This window comes from Myripristis murdjan, chromosome 10 (assembly GCF_902150065.1).
Source record: "Myripristis murdjan chromosome 10, fMyrMur1.1, whole genome shotgun sequence".
NCBI lineage: Eukaryota > Metazoa > Chordata > Actinopteri > Holocentriformes > Holocentridae > Myripristis > Myripristis murdjan.
Window position 1 is genome coordinate 16902887 of NC_043989.1, and position 20952 is coordinate 16923838.

Below are 20952 nucleotides of genomic sequence, written 5' to 3' on the forward strand. Positions count from 1 at the left end.
CGATCCATGGTGGAAATAGATCAATGAATGATAACACTCACATTGCAAGCGGTCATGTTGGTATAGTTAAGTGTCTGTTATATTAATTCGAACAGCTTTAACCAATTGAATGATGAAGGATCAACTACAGGAGACGCACAAAAGATTTTAGTGCCAATCCTCTCGTCAGATTTTTGGTCAAGTGTGGTGGACCAAACATAAAAGTCAGTGTTGTCTTAAAATGTAATTATTGAGTCACATGTCAGTACACCGGTATTGTGCTCTGAAGTTAATTGTAGTAGATGGTGGTTAATTTGTTTACTAGTCCTCATTTAATAATCTTAATTTAAAACAGACAGTTAAATCACAGTGAGGACATAGCTGATTAGTCATGGTCCAGGTTCAGTAACTTGGTGCAGCAGCATATAAGTGCTCTGTTGTACAGTTTAAGGTTCACTATACACTCATGCACACACACACACACACACACACACACACTGCCCTGCCTTGCCTTGCCCTGTCCTTCACCACTCCACCTCTCTACCTGTTATTCCCCAGGGGCCCGTTGCACAAAAGTAGGATTAAGACATCCGGGATAAGTGAGTGAGCCGAGCTCAACGAATCCAAAACACGAGCGTCCAGGCTCAATTGATTGCACAAACACCAAGCCAGGATCAGCAGACACGGATTCATCAAGCCAGCTGAAACCTATCCTGGATCAGTGCGCGCACGCGGCTTCCTCAGTAGACCCCGCCATCGATCACAGATTCACCGATTCACCATAGCAGCGAGAGCAGCGTATTTCTCCCCCTCTGAGGCAGAAATCCTTATGGAGGCTTACGAGGAGGTGAAAGATCAAATAAAAAAGAAGGACAACACCGCCACTGTTATCAAACAACGAGAGAAAGCGTGGAAAAGTACTGCAGACCGCCTGAATGCGTAAGTAGTGCGCAAATACACACTCACTGTTCCGCTGAAACCATCACAATTACAATCCAAATAGTTAATTAACATCTCCGAAAACGTAGTTGTCCTCTGATTATTAATCAGTTGAAATTGTAAGTGAAATTTACTGCAGATGTGAGTGAAATTGTGTAAATGTAACTCCTTCAGACTGTATAACAATTTGATAAATAGATGAGCTCACTGACTGAATTGAATTTCACTTTAGGATAAATAAAGTTCCTCTTATGTTATCCTTATATTTGCCCCTCATGCTCCCCTGCATGCACATCAAGATAAAATCCCCCTCAGGTGCCCATGAGGTGGGTTTTGTGAATAGGAAATCCTTTCACAGCATTATGTTCAGGTGAACATGACTTTTTGATATTGTCAATTAATGAACACTGTACACTGCTTGTGATGTCAGTTGATTGGTTTAATAGTCTTCATCTTATAATTTCAGATTCTGCAATGCTGACTGTCTGATCAGCAATGTTGTGGCAAAGTGGCCCGGCTCAGTCCATGACTCCCAAGTCTTTCAGACCTCTGGAATCTATCAGCGCCTATCACAAGGTGAGCCACACAACCTCTATTAATAACCACTTTTTACATCATGGCTGTGTCAAGAATGTCACTCTATTTATGAGGTTGTGATGACGAGATTTTGTATTGACAGGTGAATTCTCTGGTATGTTGCTGGGGGACAGGGGGTCTGCCTGCCAGCCTTTTCTCCTGACACCACAGACCCCCAGGGGGCACAGCAGGCCTACAGTCCTGCCCATGCCAGGACAAGGGCCAGGACTGAAATGACCTTTGGCCTCCTGAAGGTGCTTTCACTGTCCTCAGGACTTAAGGGTCAGGACTTTGAGGGCATGTGACATCACTGTGGCCTGTGCTGTTCTCCAAAGTGTGGCCTGCCTGAGGAAGGAGAGGGCCCCCAGAGTGCCATCACACAGACTGGGACAATCCTGCATCTTCCCTGATGACGACAGTGGTCGGCTGCTCAGGGACCAATATGTGTTAAATTATTTTAGTTAACATGCATGCTTTAAATTTAAGTTAAATATGTCCTGCAGTGGCAGAGATACATGCTGTGAATTTCAGTTAAATATGGCCTGCATTGGCAGAGGAATTAAAAAAAAAATGCTTAATTGTATTTAAACTGATTTGGCCTCTTATGTCGTTTGTGCTGTATACTGTGTGTATACAAGCTTGCTACTGCATCCATTCATTTGTCTGTTCATTTGTTGTGTATGGATTTGTCCTGCATTTATTTCAGTGTGCAAACATGCAGGGTGTATTACATACAGACCTTTGAATGTGTCTTTATTCTTGTATTGTATAATATGCTTTGATTCTGTGCTTTCTATCATGTAGAGTCACTGTGTGAAGGAGCTGATTGTTTACCTGCTTTGATTTATCCTTATTCAATAAAGGAATGTCATGTTACTCTTTGATGTGTATTTATATTTATATGGGATGTGTATTTTATAGTCTATGGGAAACTAAATTATCTAATATTGCAACATCTAAAATCATCATTTATCATCAAATTAATGATCACAAATGTTTAAATGACAGGGGGTCTAGTTTTGACACTTTCCTAAAATAATCGCCTAAGTTTTTTTTTTTTTTTTTTTTGTCAAAAATGAGTTTTTTGCCTAAATCATCTCCTCTTGATGCTGGCCACCTCTGGTGAAATCACCAGCATCAGAACAGGTGATGCCATTCTACCCCTGAAGTATAACTGCCTAAATCACTTGTGTGCAAAAACTGTGACTTTGGTAGTTTTTATTTTTGCAAAAAAAAAAAAAAAAAAAAAAAACGTTTTCAGGCTATTTTAAGCATTTCAAGATGGCAGCGGTATCAAGAAGAAAGAAAATTTTCTCTGCCAGTGAAGTTATTTCAATGATCCAGGGCTCATCCTCAATTGGTAAGTGATGAGGTTTAGTATAACTTTGGCATATAACATATTACAATTGCCTAAGTCAACAAAGGCATGTTCAGAAATTTGCCTAAGTCATTTATTTCTGTTATGTTACATAATTGACTGACATTGTTTTTAGTATGTCAGTAGTCATTTTTTTTTATATAACATTTTTGAGTGAAATTATCAATAAATATCATAGTTAATTTTTTCGTGAATTTTTTTGTGTCTCTTGAAAAACCTGAAAAAATGACTTAGGCGATTATTTTAGGAAGGTGTCGATGTGATAACAATGCGTAGTGGGCAGTGGAATAACTTTTAGTTTCCGTTTGTGGTGACTGCTGACTGAGATAAGGGATAAGATTAAATAAATCCTGGAACTTAGCCTGGTCTGGACCAGGCTAGCTCCACAGAATATATCTCCATGGTAACTTATATCAAAACATATCCTGCTATCCACTATCCTACTTTTGTGCAACCGGATCAAGGATAAATTAATCCAGGATAACCAAGATATCCCGGCTTAATCCCTTATCCTAGTTTTGTGCAACAGGCCTCTGGTCTAATCTGTCACCTCCCAGGCTATATTATAAAGATAACAGGTAATAATGGATAAACAAGCTTATGAAATCAGCCACATCTCATATTCATATCCTTCAAAACACATGCACGCATGCACACACACACACAAACACGCACAGCATCATTTTTCAGTTTATTCTATCATGGATTATTGGTGAGCGTGGACACTCTGTATTATTAAGGAGAAATATATGACTACATGAGGTCGAGTGCAGCAGTATGGATGATCTCAGAACAAAACGTAGACTGAAACATTAACCATGCTTGCAAGTCCCACTTTGAACTTGAAGAGGGTCAAGGTGAATGACAGTAACAGTCTGTAATGAAAGTTTGGCCAGCACTGAAGAAACCCTCTCTGGCTTCACTCTTTGTCTATACTGTAGCCAAGGCAAACAGCAGCACTCGATAGATACACATCAGTATTTCATTACAAGTTCACGCTGAGAGTGACCGTCTCTTCTTTCTGCCTATGACCTAAGATGTGTAATGCTCCAGATATCCTCCATGGTAAAATTCTCTTGATGATAGGTCTTGGAAATTCCACGCATTTGAGCTGGTTTCTCCATATATTTTTCTTTTCTCCTCATGCACAATGTAAACTTTGTAATTGTGGTTCTCCAAGTTCAGCTTTTTCCTCCGTCCTCCGTCTCTCCTGTTCCATATGGTCACTAATGTAAATGTCACATGGAAAGTCATTATCTTTGAAATAAGGTCAGCAGAATGAACCTCTTCCACTCTTATTGAAAAGAAAAAGGGTAATACATCTGGCTGTCAAGTGTATCCTATCTTTGAGAGAGATCATTATCTATACTGTAGAGACATTTTGTACTGTAAAGTATTTCAATATCATTGTTTCACTATTTGTTACCATGGCAGCTCGTGCGAACAAGTGAAGTGTGTCCATTTGCCAGATAAAGCAGTAGCAGAGCAAAACTACCAGGGCTAAACCTGACACACACTTTCCAGAGATGACTCAGCCTTTCAGCAATAATTTTAATAATTTTGTCCTTTGTATGACGAAGGGTCAGTAATGGCAAAAAGTGGCCTAATGTATGATAATTTTGCCATTTCATGGAAATAATGCATAAATTAACTTTATTTCCTGACTGCTGACTTTTCTTTCACAGATAGTGTTGCAGAAATCCGATCCTAGATCTCTGTTTAGAGGGAAAGATGATGTGCACATTGGTCTCCTGCTTGCTGCCTTCCCTCCACACATTGTGGCCTATTTTGTGAGTAACATAGGCATTTTAGTCTTATATTCTTTTCTTATATAGTTTTCTTCAAAATACAATCATTTTCAGGTATGATAGTTTATTGATTCCCACCAACCAAAGTGGGGGCGACATCAGCTTTTGTTAGTAATGTAGGTAATGTAAATATGTCTTGAGTTCATGCACTTGCATGTGACATGTTTTCATGTTGCTTTTGGAGCAGAGTGACAGACAGAGTGGCTTCATTCCTGTACCCTGCAATTCCCCAGTTAATTAATTCAATTAATTGTGCATCTACCAGTTCTAAAAAGGATACAAAAACGTTTTATTTTTCCATTCCCTTGTGCAGTATATTCCCAGTGTGTTTTTAAGACAAAGTGTCTTATTTTGTTATCATATTGCTATGCCAAGTAATACAACTCTTCAGCCCCACCCTCTGAGTCAACTATGGAGGTCTTGGCTTGTCAGCTTTCAGGAGGGCAGACCGATGAGCTGCTTAGATGGGTACAGTGAAATGTTACTACCATTGTCAAGCATTTAGTGTTGGCTTGCGATGTGTTTTAAATAACACACATAGCTTCCACTTCACGAGTGCTCCTCGTGAGTCAAGGTTTGGTACTGGATATTCCCTTGCCACGCAACATTAACCACAACCCCCATTTCACATATATCTCTTGCACACACACATACACACAGATGCTTACTCACACAAACACTTTTAAACCTCTACTACTTAGTTCCTTCTGCACCCCAGCTTCACACAATATCCCAGCGTCTCTATAGCACCATATTAGGCATCTGTTTACTTAACTGGCGGGAGTCTTTGTCTCATATGCAGTCAACACCATAAATATGTCAGGGAACATGGGGGGAGACGGTCACTCAAGTGTCAAAGGGTAAACAGAGATCACAAGGGGATTAAGGGTGTCGTGGCCTGACAAGTCTTGCTATGGCAGGTCAGAGCAAGAAATTTCCTCTGTTGTTGGAACAACAGTTGTGAAAATGTGACAGTTGTTCTTTCCTGCCTTTGTGTTTCCTTTGGATGAGCTAATATCTGTGAGATTTTCAGTCACTCGAAGAGACTTGACATTTTCTAATGGAACCCATCCATTTAGGTACATTCAGCAGCTTAAGCAGTGAGTGACAGTTTGACTTTTGTCAAACTATTTCCAAATAGCAACCCTGGCAGACAGGAGGAGCATGGTTAATGTAAGCTATCCATTCAAAAGGACCTGCTGATTGCTGTGGAACAATGAATCCACTGGTTGGTTAACACAAACTCTGTGGCTCTCCATTCCTGTTGGAAATACAATGTACAATAACGCATGACATGCAACTGTCACCCCTCAGTCATTCATTTTTGAGTCCAAGTGGATTTCAAAGTTCCCAGTATGTTATTCAAGTCCCAATGAAAGTTCTTGAGCCAAATCCAAGTGGGGCCCTTCAATAGCATGAATATGATTCAAAGCTGGTACAGCTCTAAAACATATGCCTGCAATAAGTGGTTGTCTCAGTCTCTTCAGTAACTTTGTATTCAAACCAAACAGATTTAGCAGGAGGCACAGAGGTGGCTTTGGAAAGGTGGAAAATGCAGCACTTAACAAAGTCATTAACAATACAATTCAGTCATCGGAGCCAGCCCACAGTTATATAGAGCAAAATGGATCGCTTGGCAGCAAATTGTGACTGTTATGTTGTCAGATAATTGAGCCATTAAGAGACAGAGCAAAAGAGGGTGCTGGGGCACATTGGAAACACTATGATTACACCAGAGTAGAAAAAAAAAAAAAAAAAAAAAAAATTGTTTGCATCATGGTCAATTCAAAATAGCCAAATGAAGCTCTAGGTCCACCAGCATCAATTCACAGTTCCAGCTGGAAGTCAGGAAATCCAGTCCAGTATGTTAGACATTATACTGCAGCGGACCATAAAAAGCATATGTGGATATCTGCTAACTGGAGGCAGCAGATGGTAAGCAGACTTGCAGCGCATATGTGTGACCACAAATTTGCACACAGATAAAACCTCTCTTGACTTCTTAAAAACAAAAACCTAAATGCATGTTTCATCATCCAAAACTACAAACACACAAGTGCAGGGGACAGTGTTGTTGGGTAATACTGTTAGACAGGGACCAACTTTTAGCTGATGCTGCTCTCTGGGAGGAGACTTTCAGGACCCTGAAAGTTTTGAAAAATCATTAAATTGCACAGATGAGACAGCTGAGGCAGAAAAGTAAGAGAGAGGAAAAGGTTTGTGTGGCACTAGAGTTTACATGTTACGTGTTCCACCAATCATCATCTTGACCCTTAACATCCAGGACTGGAGTCACATCGCTAACCTCACCGATATCCCATTGGTCTCCTAATCATCCTTCTCCCTATAGATTTCCTCTGTGTCTGTTATCACCGTGGATTGGTTGCTTTGATTATTATGTATTTTTTTTTATGGTAAATTATTTTAATTAAAATGTCAAGGAGAAGTCCTTGAACTGCATAGTTTGGTGTTAAGGACTTGCTCCATTTACAATGGCCAGGTTTTGGGAACTGGACCATAAATCAAATAACATGTCGCAACATTTTTGGTTGTATACCAAGAATACATATGGCTGACTGCTGATATAGGATGGTCTGACACGTTGAAAAATGAGCAAATTTCTAGAATAATTCCGTGAGTAGCAATGGCAAGAGTAGCAAACATGGGAAAGGAAAGTAACATGTTGGAAAGGTATATATATATTTTTCTGAAGGAGATGTTTTATTGCATTTTCCTTGGCCTTGAAAACAGAATTAAGCCCATCTTTTGAGCTTGTATTTGCTTTGATAACCTTCAGTCCAGCAGAGCTCGTTTCTCAAAATGGGACTTGATATGAGATGCACATGTGTGCGCACATACACACATGAACTCGCACACACACACACGCACACACACACACACACTAGCAAAGCCCCCCTGGGAGCAAATGAGGCTGCAGACATTGTGGTGCCTTAGTCACTACAGTCACCAAAATGCCAAGGGACGTCTTGATCTATCAGGGACAAACTTTTCTCATGCTCACACCCTGCATGCTGTATGTCACAGCCATGATTAACACATCTGAGAATATAGTCTTCGCATACCAAAACAGCCCCATCATTCCAGTACGCTTCTCGCTCCCTGTTATTTTCATTTTCTCTCAGCCCTTTGCTTTCAGCTGTGACTCACACAATACGGTAAGCCAAGATATAAGAAATTGCTTCTTTTTTATCTTGCTCTTACCATAAGTGACTGCCTCAGCTCTTATGATAGGTATTACCATACTTGGGGCATATTTGACAGCCTAAACCCATTTAGGAAAAAAAGAAGTTAGAGAAAGTTTTCCCCGAGTGTCTTTGTCACCCTTCAGATGTGGTCAGCAAGCTCCGCAGAGCACGTGGCAGATATCACAGCCTCCAGTCTGTGCACACCCGTGTGGACTGGGCTCACTGCTCACCTAAACCCCTGAAGGACATGAAACAATTGACATGAGTTTGACTGAAATTGCTATGTGACAGTGTAGTGGAAAACTTGGATTTTGAATGATTGCAGGGAGGGCAGCAAGGAGCTCTTGTGTTTAGAAGTGGACGCACTTAAGCTGCCAATGGCCATGCGTCAAAGCTGATGTTCAGCAATGAAATTCAAGTGGAGGAGGGAGGCATGAATAATGATTTGATGAAAAGCTTTTAGATTGTTTATTTCAACATGAGCGGGCTCTAGCTTGACACTCTAGAGTTCAGTTCATAGGCCGCTGCATGGCTCTCTCTGTAATTGGAAGGAATGACTGAATCCTATAACAGTCTCATTAATCTTCACAGCACACTGCAAGTCAGAATAGCAATAAGGCAATTAACACACAAAGATAATCAAAATAAACTGCCCAATCATTGCAATGTGCATGTTAATATTTCACAGGGAGAGACAGAGAGAGAGTTATAATATTAGAAAAAATTATTTTCCACCCAGTCACACAACTTAGACACAAAATATTGCATTATTCAGTACATACAGCATGATAATGTTGCCACTAGTCCTTATGTCATAATCCATGTGAGCGTTCATATACAGGCTCAAATCAATACTTTAATTCAATGATATGCTTCTGTACATATGACTTGTCATGTGGCTATAGTTCAGCAGAATATGCTGTTAACAACAGAATATGTTGTTAAATGTCCCCTTTGTTGCAGCCATGTGGGGAAGAAATGTTAATGTTATCCTACTGCTGAGGCCATATTGGTTTGGATATTATGAAAGTTCAGATAACAACTTCAGCCTTACTGCTGCCTCTCAGACCATTTACATAAAAAACAGGAGATATACAAATATTTGTCTCTCCCTTTCTATCTCTCTCCCTCACACACACACACACACACACACACACACACACACACACACCCTCACACATGCACATTATGCGGTGTATCGTCACACAGTATTGATCTAGGATTTTTACATCATAGAAGGGTTTAGAAATACTGTCAAGGACAGGACATAGGTTATGTTAACGTATGAGCAGGCTTATTCCACACTTGTTTAAAACAGCTTCCAAGAGTTAAGACAACATCCTGTCAAACACTGATTTGTGTATATTTCTCTTTTTCAGGTTGCACATTCATAATGTATATCAATCTGTATTCTGTTTCCAAGGATTTAGATAATGATCGAGGAGGAAAAGAGCACAGTGACTGATGAAAGGGCATTATTTCTTGCTTCTAATTTATTGTTCCCTGTCAAACTACGTGGCTGCCATGAAATTCATATGTGTGATATGATTTACAAAGCCGATCAGCTGATGTTCTCGCCGTGGATTCCTATAAATCCGCCCTCTAAAAATGCATTCACGAAGGTACATCTGCGTTCATAAAGGTTTTTAATCTTCATTCAGCGGATGGATATTTTATGTTCATGGAAGAAACACAGCATAATTTTTATTTTTTCATTTTTTTTTTTTTTATTTTACAGTTTTTCCCCACTCTGGCTGTGTGCCAAGGATCAAGACATTTTTATGGCTTTACATAGCTCCACTCTCCTTCTCCTTTGGATTTCTGGAGAAAAGTTAGGTCGTCCGTATAAAAATATGGTTACTCCGAGCACTGGGCAGACACAGTGTCAAAATGAGAATGGAAACATTTTCATAATATCCCTATCTCTGTCTATCACTTCATCTGTGTCACATGCTGGTGACTGGTTTTCCCACACCAAAATAGGCATAACTACCATCAATGTGCAGGCATGACGAATTCAAATGGAACTTATCCTACCCTTCAGGTTTTATTTTTTTTATTTTTTTATTTTTTCATGCTAGAGAGAGTAAGAATGGGAATTGGTTCTTTCTCTGGCATTAGTGTGGTGTCACAGAACAGAACAGACTGAGAAATTAGGACCTGCCTTATGAAAACATTTCATATAAACAAAACAACTGATGGAGTTAGGCACAATGTGCTCAGCTGATAAAAAACAGTCAGTATATGATACAGTAGAGGCCCACAGTTGATGTAATTTGCTGTGATTAGGGGACTGTGCTGACTGAGAAAAAAACGCTTATCAAATATCATGTGAATGAATATGCCTGTTGTCTTGGATGAAATAATAGATTCACATAATTTCACACTTAATCACTACAATCATGCAACCGAGCCATATAGTGATGAGAAATGTTGCATAATATCAAGCAGACTGCTCATTGCTGTGATGTTTAGTGAATATTAAGGACGCATCAGTGATAAAATTACATGCAACAAGTACATAATTTATTATTTCAATACAAATGTTACAGCACACTTGGATTTCATAAATATCACAAGACACCACACATGTTGTAAGAGGGTTCAGTACATCAACAGTGACAAAAAATGTGTGCGAAAATAGCTTGAAAAGAAACATTCAGTAAACATTCATTTGACTGACATTCTCAACCTGGCCAAGAAACAAGTTCACATATAATATATTTTCTTTTAGTTTATTGTATTTTGTTTTATGTATTTTATTTTATTTTATTTTATTTTCCTTTAGTTTACTTAGTTTATTTTTTGTATTATGTTTGAAGCGATATTTCACTTTCATAAAAAATTCACATTTAGATACATCAATAATAACATTAGCTGTGCTGAGAGAGAGTAGCCATCATGGATGTTAAGTCTATTTTCTTACTCTCATCTTTAGCTGGAAACAGACAAAGTACTTTTTAATGTTATCTGTATTGTTGCTGCAGTCTGTATATATGTGAGTATAGTTATACATATAGTTTTCTTGACCACTATTAATAATGCTAGAAGTGGCATTATTAATAGCTGACAGTTCATGAACTTACTAATGGCTTAAATGCTTAAACATGAAAGTGCAATACAGTGCTGCTTTAAGTCTATGCTTTTTAAACTGTGAGCCAACTAGCTGAAAGCATGGTGAAACTCTTGTTGCAGAAACCTCATGGATTAGCTAACCTGGGGCTCATCTTTTTAGCTCTTGTCCATCCATGACATATGCCTGATTCTAACTCTGTTCTTCCGTCATGCTGAATGAGCAATGGCTCAATGTGCTTTCTTAAATATTGAAAATATTATATTTGCCATGTCCTGGTATATCCTCTGAGACGCAAGTTCTCAACCTTTTTATTGTCACTGATCCCCAAAATGAAACACATCAGGTTGGGGACCCGTATTCCAGGGATTCCTGTCTGATAAGATTTATTTATTCCATAAATGTCTAAAGAGTAGATTGGCAGATTGACACTGAGGGGTGTGAAGCCTATGGTAACAACACGTTGGTGAAGACCTCACGGATCAGCTAACCTAGGGCTTATCGTTTTAATTTCTGTCCCTCCATGATATATCCCTGATTCTGAAACTGTTTTTTTTTTTTTTTTTTTTTTTTTCTGAAATTAGGAATGATCAAAGGGTACCTTTGAGCCAATGAAATAATGGTGAATTTTTTCTGGGGACCCCTTGGAACCTCCTCAAGGACCCCTGGGGATCCACTGACCCCAGGTTGAGAACCACTGCCCTCATCCATAGGCAACAGCCACATACCTCCTTGTTTGTGGCAGCTGTCCAGAATGAAGAATATTCAGATTTAAGTTCAGTGAAATCAGGTGTTTGAACTACGGGGAATCTATGGAAAAGCTTTGGTGGTGCTGGGTCCTCCACGTGCACAGGAGAGCACCGTGGGCAGCGCCTGTGGTTCCACACCATGAACTGTGCCTGGAATGTTGCAGTGTCAGCTAGTCATTAAAGAATCATGGCACATAATTGCATTGTGTCCTCTAGCACGGAGGGGGTGAAGACACAAATTTCATTCCCCATTATACCAGCCTATTGATGAAATAGCAACCATAAAGAGCTCTGACACAGCCACAGTGCAAGGAGAGGCCACAGCCAGGAGGGAGCAGTGTGGATATAAAGTTCAAACCTACTCCACATGGACTGATAAAGATCACATTGGAAAGGAATGGCACCAAGGCAGACGACAAACACGTCACTACAAATACCAAATAGGCATGCAAATGGTCAATAATTACTGAAGTGCATATGGACGTAACTTTTTTTCTAAGTACAGATCTGATGAGTTTTTTTTTTGTTTGTTTGTTTTTTTTAACAGTGATGAATGAATTCAAGCTGATGATGAATCAGTGAATTCAATAGTTGTCGTGTGATTAATCAAACTTATTCAGCTCTTCAGAATCTGTTTTGTGCTTTGTGCTTTTAAGCACAGTGAAACTGTTGAAAAATTATGTGATAACATTTGACATTCTATTCGAGCATAAAAGACGAGTCATTCTGACATTTACTTTACTGTAGATCCATAAAAAATATGTACTATGAAGCTTGTTTTTCACACAGCAAACTCTGACATATGATGACACCATATTTACGTCCATTGTATAGGGTCAATGACAACAGTGCCAACTAAAGCAAGCAATACAGTACAGAGAGATTCCTGAAAAGGAACAAAGTTCACAGTTTTACAGTGTTAGCTGACTTCACTCCAGAGGTAATGCCACGTGCACTAAAACACAGGTCACAAACACTGATTTAGACTGGCAGAGAACCCCCTGCTCCCCCTCCCACCCTCAGTTGCTACATTTAGCATGCTGCTGCTTTGATCAGAACATACTAGAGATCACAAGCTTGACTGGGGAATGGGGTTATGTCTATCGCAACACCTCAACCTCTCTTTTTCAGAGTGCCTGTGAGCTTGCCACAGTGTGAGCCATTTAGATCAGGACAAGTGGGGTTAACTCTCTGACAGAAGCCTTCTAATGAGTGCTGATCCTCGTAATGCTTGCCCATGTCAAAAGTCACAACATTCACAAGAACCTCTGGTCTTAAGAGAGGCAATAAAAAATAAAGTATTGTTTGAGCTTGGCCCTTCTCATCTCATTACAACCTGCAAAGTGGGAATTGTATACTTTGTAATGTAATAATCTATTCTCAGCCTTGTTTTTTAGGAGGGAGTTATCTGATTCTCCAGCTAAACAGCGGAGATAATGGATTTATTCGTGTTTATTGGGCTGGGCTCAGCTGGATTGGGGCATTTCCTGGGGACTGCAAACCAAGAGAGGGAGAGAGGAGGGAATAGAGGAAGGGAGGAGATATGGAAGGAAACTGACTGGAACAACTGGAACAGCAGCGGCACCGCTCAGTTGTCCGCTCAGTGTCCTTTCCAATTGTTAGGTAGATTTCATAAAGATCCAGACATATGTTTACACTGAGAAGACTCTGGGAAATATCAGGGAGCACCAGGGAAAGCGCACTGATCAGGAGTGCCGACTACTTCTTATGTTTACTGAACTGAGTGGTCACCACCTCTAGCCCTGGAACTTTGTTATCACTTGGCTATTTCTATGCACTGTTTATTATTGTGTGAGGTTTGTACTCTTGTGCCATGACTAAGGAAACGGCTTCTCTGGTTTCAGTAAACACTGTACATGCTGAAGCTCAGCAACCACATAATCCAATCAACAAACAGGCACATTATGCAACGAAAGGGACTTGTGGGCACATAGGATAAGAAAGATTAATGGTTGTACATGGTATGGAATTATAATGGTTTGTATGTCTCACAAAGGCACTAAAATGATGTTATCATTGTGCTACTATTAGGTAATTAATGTTATAATTTATTTATTTGTGGCCACCTGCTAACAATGGACTAAAGGTGGGTATGTGCAGTATGCAAACGCATAAGAAAAGTATGCATGGGAATTTATACATAAAATGGCTGCATGCTTTAGAGGCCATTACCCAGGGTAGCCAGATTAACCATAGTGACTTCTGTTTTGTACTGAAATACAGTATAATGGATAATTATTACTTCATGACTGATACTGGAGTCCTGCAGAAGAATTAGATTGCAAGTATTATCATTTGAGTCACAGATCCTGGCCCTAGGCGTTCCTCAGCTTGCAGCACTGAGATGTAGATAAACATTCTGTGAATGTTTCCATCTCCAGTGCTATCTGCTGGTAACAGATAGTCCCGTGCAACTGGCTGTAAAACATTACAGCAGGGAGCAGTGCCTCAGAACATTGCCGGAGTGTTTGAGGCGTGAAGCCTGGCAATGGAGACAGAGAGACAGGTTCTGCCACACCTGTTGTTGCTCATCTCTCACACTCTGAAAATCCATCAAAAGAGAAGGAACTAACTGTAGTCTTGGTTGGTTTGGAATGTATGTCTTTAGACAAAGCGCCAAAAAGGCTTTGAGTTTGATCCTACTGTTTTTCTTTTCCACACTTTCACAGGGAAAGTAGGTGACTTATTATTCATGTCTCTCTACCATGCCCAAATGGAATCTGTGGGATCCTTCAGCATTTACATTTAAATATATACAAAACATTTTTATGCTGGCAAATAGTGCTGGTACACCTCTTAGAAATAAAGACTTAACTCACACATTTTACATATTTTTGCCATGAACATCAGAGAAGTTAAAATAGATGACCACAGATTCCATTTGAGGCTGCTTATAGCCTGCACAGACCACTTAGTAATGTAAATAAACTGAGATACTGCCCAAGTCTACCTACTGTGGGCAGTCAGTCAATGTGAAATAACTTAGATGAATATTTAAGAAATAGATATTGAAAAAAAAAAAGTGGTGAGGTAGATGTAAAGTCAACTTGATAAACGTAATAAAAGGAAAAGTGATCTACCTACAGTATTTATTCACTGGTGTGGAAAAAGAAAGTCCTTTCCCTCCTCAGCCAGACATGTCCATCATTACCGTTCCCTTAAACCAGTCTTTAGAGACTCTGCCAGTCAGTTTGACTGTATTATCTCCATTAGTCAATTGGAAAAAGTCAGTGGCAGCAGTGTAAACATGTCTGTATCGTCCTGTTGGCAGGGCTCAGTGTTCCAAGGTTAGAGGACAGTTGTTACGCCTTTTCTGCAGTTCCCGTTAGGGTCCATTGTTTTGTCCACAACACCACAGAGCCCCTCACCCTTACCCAGACTCCCTTCATTGGGGTCACTGTCCTCTGAGCTGCCCTTACTCCTCCCTTGCTGTTCACTCTGCCAGCTTTGCCTACTGTAGATGTATCCATTTGAAGGCCCAACATTGGGGAAGCGATTTTTCTTCATACAAAGCAGCTCCTTGAAGGCATATCTGAACTCTGGGCTACGACAGTAAATGAGTGGGTTGAAGGCAGAGTTAGCATAACCTATCCAATTGAGTATCCGGAAAGTGAGGTTGATGTTGTCTACCTTCCATATGGCCACTACCACATTGAGCAAGAAAAAGGGCAGCCAGCACAGAGTGAAGATCCCCATGATGATGCCCAGTGTCTTGAGGGCCTTGTGTTCCCGCAAGCAAAACTTGGTCTTTTTGGCACCACGCCCATCGTTGGCCTCCAAAGAGTCGGGGTTGGTGTTTTGGACATTATGAAAACGACCCACACTTTGGTCAATCTTCCGCAGTTGGCGCTTAGCCTCCTGGAAGACACGGCTGTAGACAAAGACCATGATGATCAATGGGATGTAGAAGGAGATGATGGAGGAGGTGATGGCATAAGCTGTGTTGGTATTGAATTCACAGCAGTTGCTGTTTGCATTGCAACGCTGAGCTTCAATATCATCTGACGTCCACCACTTCATATGGATGGGCAGGAAGGAAATCAGGGCTGCAATCACCCACACCAGCAGCACCACAATTCGAGCCTTGCACTTGGTCAACAAGGACTGATAACGGAAGGGAGAGGTGATGGCCAAATAACGGTCTAGAGCTATGACACACAGGGTCTCGATGCTGGCAGTCACGCACAGCACATCAGTAGCAGTCCAGAACTCACACCAGAAACTACCAAAGTGCCAAGTATTGAATATAATGTAACAGGCTCCAAAAGGAACAACAATGAGGCCCATCACGAGGTCAGCACAGGCCAGGGACGTGATGAAACAGTTGGTGACATTTTGGAGACGTTGGAAGCGAGCAATAGCCGTGATTACCAGGATGTTGCCAAAGACGATGCTCAAGACGAGCAAGGACATGAGCATGCCCAGCAGGACCATTTCTGCCTCACTGTAAGGGTCTTCATTTTCACGTGAGTCTAGCAATGAGGTGTTCATCTCTTCACTCACATTAAGGAATACTGTGGGGGTCGGACTTCCCATAATCTGAAAAGACCAGATGTAGATAACATGCACACATACACATACACACACACACACACATACACAGACACGCATTACTGTACACTTGGTTGAGAATCACAATTTATGGACAGTCTAAAGTGCACTGATATGGAGAGGAAATTAATAAAATGTATGTAAAATGTATAAAGACATGCCTTTTTTTAAACAAAAATTTGCTATCTAAAAGAGTGACCACTGATGTGTCTGTTGTTGGTTTTATTTTGAAAAATTAAAAAAAAAAAAAGAGTTGAAAAAACTTTACAGTACTAACACTACAGCAGGCTTTTGTTAAATCCTTGTTGTCTGCAGCAAACATAGCTTAAAAAACATCTAAAATATTATTAAACTGATTTTACAAACCTCGACAGGTTGCTGCTCTGTTCCTGGTTTCCCATACAAAACAGAAATCTCAATGTTTTGGATAGTTCCTGCAAGTATGGAGTTTCACATGTCTTTCTCTCGCTTTTTCTTAATCTCCTTGTGTCTCTCACTCACTCAGTCCCTGAGCTGAGCTGTGTCTCGTCTAATGTGTCTCCCAGGCTATTTGTCAGAGCCCTTATAACATGCAGTGATGACATCATGGTCGGTGCTCAGCCAATCAGGCAACAAGCCTGTGGAGGGAGCTAAGAGCTCCTGAGAGTTTGAACACATAATCCCTACTGCTGCAGGGCTGCATAAGAGAAAAGGTGCAAAAACAAATGAGCTCTTGTTTGGACTTTTCGTTCTTCCTGTGCATGTTTTTAAGAATTTTGGAAGAATTAGCTTCAAAACTGTACATCTATTCATTTTAAAATTCATGTGTTTTGTTCCAAGTTCACTTAAAGCAAGTAACATTCTCAGCACTGAGGAGATTTTACTGCACTTGCTTGTTAATGAACAATCTGGACCTTATTACAAATACATGCAGATTTGAGTTGTTTGGAGATGAGGTGATGTAACTGCAAAGTAAAACTAATGTTTTGTGATTTATAGTCAGGTTTGTCTTTGTGAAAACAAAAAAGGCAATTCCCACTGACCTTTTCCTCTCATTAGATTTCCGACTGGTTCAGTGTAAACTGTATGCTGCAGTCTCATCAAAAACTTGGGTCTGGAGTGGTTCAGTCCTTGGAAATATATGAAATGAAAAAAGACTTTCTTGATTATGTAATGCTACTAGGATAAATATTTTAAGGTTAAGCTATACAAATTCCCCTCCTATTTCTGGTATGAATATTTATCCATGGCCTTTTAGTGTTCCTGCCTTAAAAATCAAGAGTAGTCTATAACCTCCTGAACAAAAACAAACTCCCCCACAATATTTCAGCGAAATAGAGCCGTGTGTTTAGGATCTGGGACATATTTGCATCCTTTCAGCTGATAACATCAGTCCATGCAAACAAACATGCATGTACTCAAGGAAAAGTATTTGTGGCTTTACCTGACATAACATTCAAATTTTGAGAGCACTCCTGCATTATCTGTGGCTTGCTAACAACGCAGAGCTCTGTGTCGGAGCAACAGTGCTAGTGGTGTTAGTAGAAAAAGGTAGGAGGATGAGAACTGGTGAACCACTCTGGTGTGTAAGTGGTTTTTCAGAGAGAGGCTCAAGTTATCCTCAATAACCTCTTTTCTAGTCTAAACTCTGCCATGCCTTGGCCTTGTGCAAAATGGGTCTGTATGATGTCTCCCTGCTGAATAAGTAAGTGTGAGAGCTTTGAGGAGGGATGCATTGAGGGTGAGTGTGTGTGTTTGAGCACAAAGCACAGCCATTGTGAGTATTTACACATCCACATGGATTTCAGAGATAAAGCAGGAATAACAATTAAATCACCTCATTTAAAGCAGCACTTCCAAAACTCTGATAATAGCCAGACAATTTTGGCCATCGCAGGTTCATTTTGCATGCTTTGTATATGTGGGACATATGCCACATATGAGGTAAACAACACTGTGCAATCTACAACAAACAGAGGTTCTTACTATAATTTTTTTTTACTTCTCTCACTCTTAGATCTCATTGGCTATTGCCTGTCTATGTTTAATTTTCAGCAATTCACCAGCTCAAACTAGAGGAGTATGGCAAGACCTGTCCTGATGTCAGTCACAAAAATCACACTTTGAAATAGTTGTGATGGAGACAAGAGACAGAAATCCTTCAACCTCAAATTATAAAGATCTTCTGTATCGACTGCCACTCTGACCCCCAAAGTATTATGGGCTCAGTCGGAGAGGCAAATTGTCAAGAGAAGAAAAGAAAAGAAAAAGAAAAACTGGGGAAAATTGTTCAGTTTATACTGATAAACTGCAGGCTGGTGAAGTTGTTCTTTTCATTACACAATCTTTTCTCTAAGAGTGATGCTCATTGGTCCTCTGAATCGTGTGCATGTGTTTGTCTAGGGAGTGTTTGTCTATGGTCTGTGTGTGTGTGTGTGTGTGTGTGTGTGTGTGTGTGTGTGTGTGTGCGTGATTTGTGTGCTTTTGTGGACTTGCTGTGACTGCATGCCAGGAGGTCTGCAGCATGGGATCAATTGATGCCCTGATAGCTGAGGTGTCGATTGACAGAGAACGCATTGTGCTAACTTGAAATGATACAAAATGAAAATAGCTATTGAGGCAAAAGGGGAAGTTATCTTGGAGGAAGAGTCAGTTTGGTTGAGGGAGAGACACAAGGGGTAAAATTACAGGGTGTTTTTTTTGTTTGTTTTTAGAGTTTTGGGCGTTTCGTGTTGTGTAATGTTTTTGGTGGAGATCTCTGTAAACAATCATTTGATTCTCAGTAAACACGTTCAGGTAGGGTAAGCAGTCACACAAATTTAGGAATGATATAAGCATTGTGTAAGAACATGAATCATAGACAGAGCCCTTAGAGAAGAAGTGGAAGTAGATGTGTATATATAGAGCACTGATGTATGAGTATGAGTGCGTGTGTGTGTGTGTGTGTGTGTGTGTACACCTGTGTGTACACACACACACAAATGCACTTTGTGAGGACTGGCTTCCATTCATTTTGACAGCCTTTCCCTGATCTTAACCATAACCAGCGCATGCCTAACCCAAACCATAGTCCCAGCCTTAACCAATAAGACAGAGTCTGGTTGGTAGTTGTGAGGAACGGCCAAAATGTCCTCACTCTGTTGGTTAAAAATGCATTCTGGTCTTCACCATGTAGCACGTGTGTGACCATGTGTGTGTATGTGTGTATGTGCAAGGCCTGTCCTAGTCTGAGTGTAGGAAGTGATGATGCTTTCCAGACCTGTGACCTTCCCTCGGATAGAGACGCCACAGGCACTGTGCTTCGTCCTTGTACAGCGAGCTTTCACAAAAAGACTTTTGACTGATGACGCAACAGCAAATCAGACCTGTGACTACCATAAGCTACGTTCTCAATATTCAATTTTTCTATGGAGACCACACAAATTATTTACTATGAGCTACCTCTTAAAATAAATCAATTCACTTCAGTTGTATAAATGGCCACTGATTTACTATTAATTTATGAATTGGTCTTACAGGCTCCTATTAGAGTTCTTATGCTGCTATTTGGCTTTTGGCTAGATTTCATGTGTGAGCTCTCTGGGGAGAGTCTAAAGCATGCTCACACATCATCCTATGTTTCATAAGTTTCAGCCAGATTGATTGCCCAGATTGTCGTATATTGTTATGATCTGTAGGATGTCCTGTACTTACACCTGAAAACAAACAAACAAACCAGCAATAGCATGTGGGTATCGTGGCTTTGGGCTCTGAATCCTGTGCTATTACCTGTCCTGTTTGTGATTTAGAGAATGGAGCTTATTCTACTGCTGCGCTCACTAAATGGCACCCTGGGCCAAAGCAACAGATATACAGTGTGCCGTAAATGTAATGTAATGTAAATGTGATTCTGTTCAATGTCCTGTTTTGAAGCTTTAGACATCGGGAGCCTGTATGTTCAATTAATCATAACTGGTTTCCTCAGCCTGTGATGTCTGACTTCCTGCATCCTGTCACTCTCCAACACGGTCATTCCACAATTGGAGAGCCACTAAGAGTCTTGGCTCTTGTCAGCAGTTAGATACTGTATATTGTTAGATACTGTATACTGTTGAGTCAAACAATGTTTCATCTCTTCCAGTCCCCCATTATGTGTCCCCCCACACACATACACACATGCACACACACACACCTAACCCCCATCTAACCCCGAATTCTAACACACCTCTCTCTACCCTGTATGTGGAACAATACCTGGAGGCATTATTCCTCTGGGGAACGAGACTGCTTCCCAGAGAGGGAGTGGGAGTAGAAAGGAAAGGGCTTTAGCTTTCTCTCTCTCCCTCCCTCTCATTCAATTCAGTGAGATGTGAATATATATTAAAAGGTCAATATTGGTCGGGGACTGTGGGGGTGCTATCTGTGGAAAAAAAATATTATGACAACTGCAAGGTGTCTGTCTTTTTTCACAAGCCTCTTTGGCATACTGTCTCTCATATTATTTCTCTTTCACCTTTCACACATATACACACACAGATGTGTGTGTGTATATGTGTATGTGATCCCTGATGCATCTACAAGAAGTATTTCTGCAAGAACATTAGATATAAAAGGATCACGTGGCTGGATTTACAGTACATCAGAGAGCTTTAATTATCCTCAGAAGAATGAAGAGGAGTCATGTCATGATTACTTGGAAGCGTTCACCCAACCA

At 40.4% G+C, this 20952-nt stretch overlaps 1 protein-coding gene across 1 annotated transcript; it reads right to left on the reverse strand.

Annotated features, from left to right (window-relative positions):
* Window positions 1-13688: 13688 nt before the first annotated feature.
* On the reverse strand, window positions 13689-16797 carry adrb2a (adrenoceptor beta 2, surface a). Its single transcript, XM_030062545.1, has 2 exons — window positions 16647-16797; window positions 13689-16268 (listed from the first exon to the last, which is right to left on the reverse strand). The coding sequence occupies exon 2, from the start codon at window positions 16263-16265 to the stop codon at window positions 15018-15020; it is 1248 nt and encodes a 415-aa protein (XP_029918405.1). The 5' UTR covers window positions 16266-16268; window positions 16647-16797; the 3' UTR covers window positions 13689-15017.
* Between the last annotated feature and the right edge of the window lie 4155 nt (window positions 16798-20952).

Coding starts and splice junctions, on each gene's coding strand:
- adrb2a (XM_030062545.1), bottom strand. CDS start 16,265: ATGGGAAGTCCGACCCCCACAGTATTCCTTAATGTGAGTGAAGAGATG.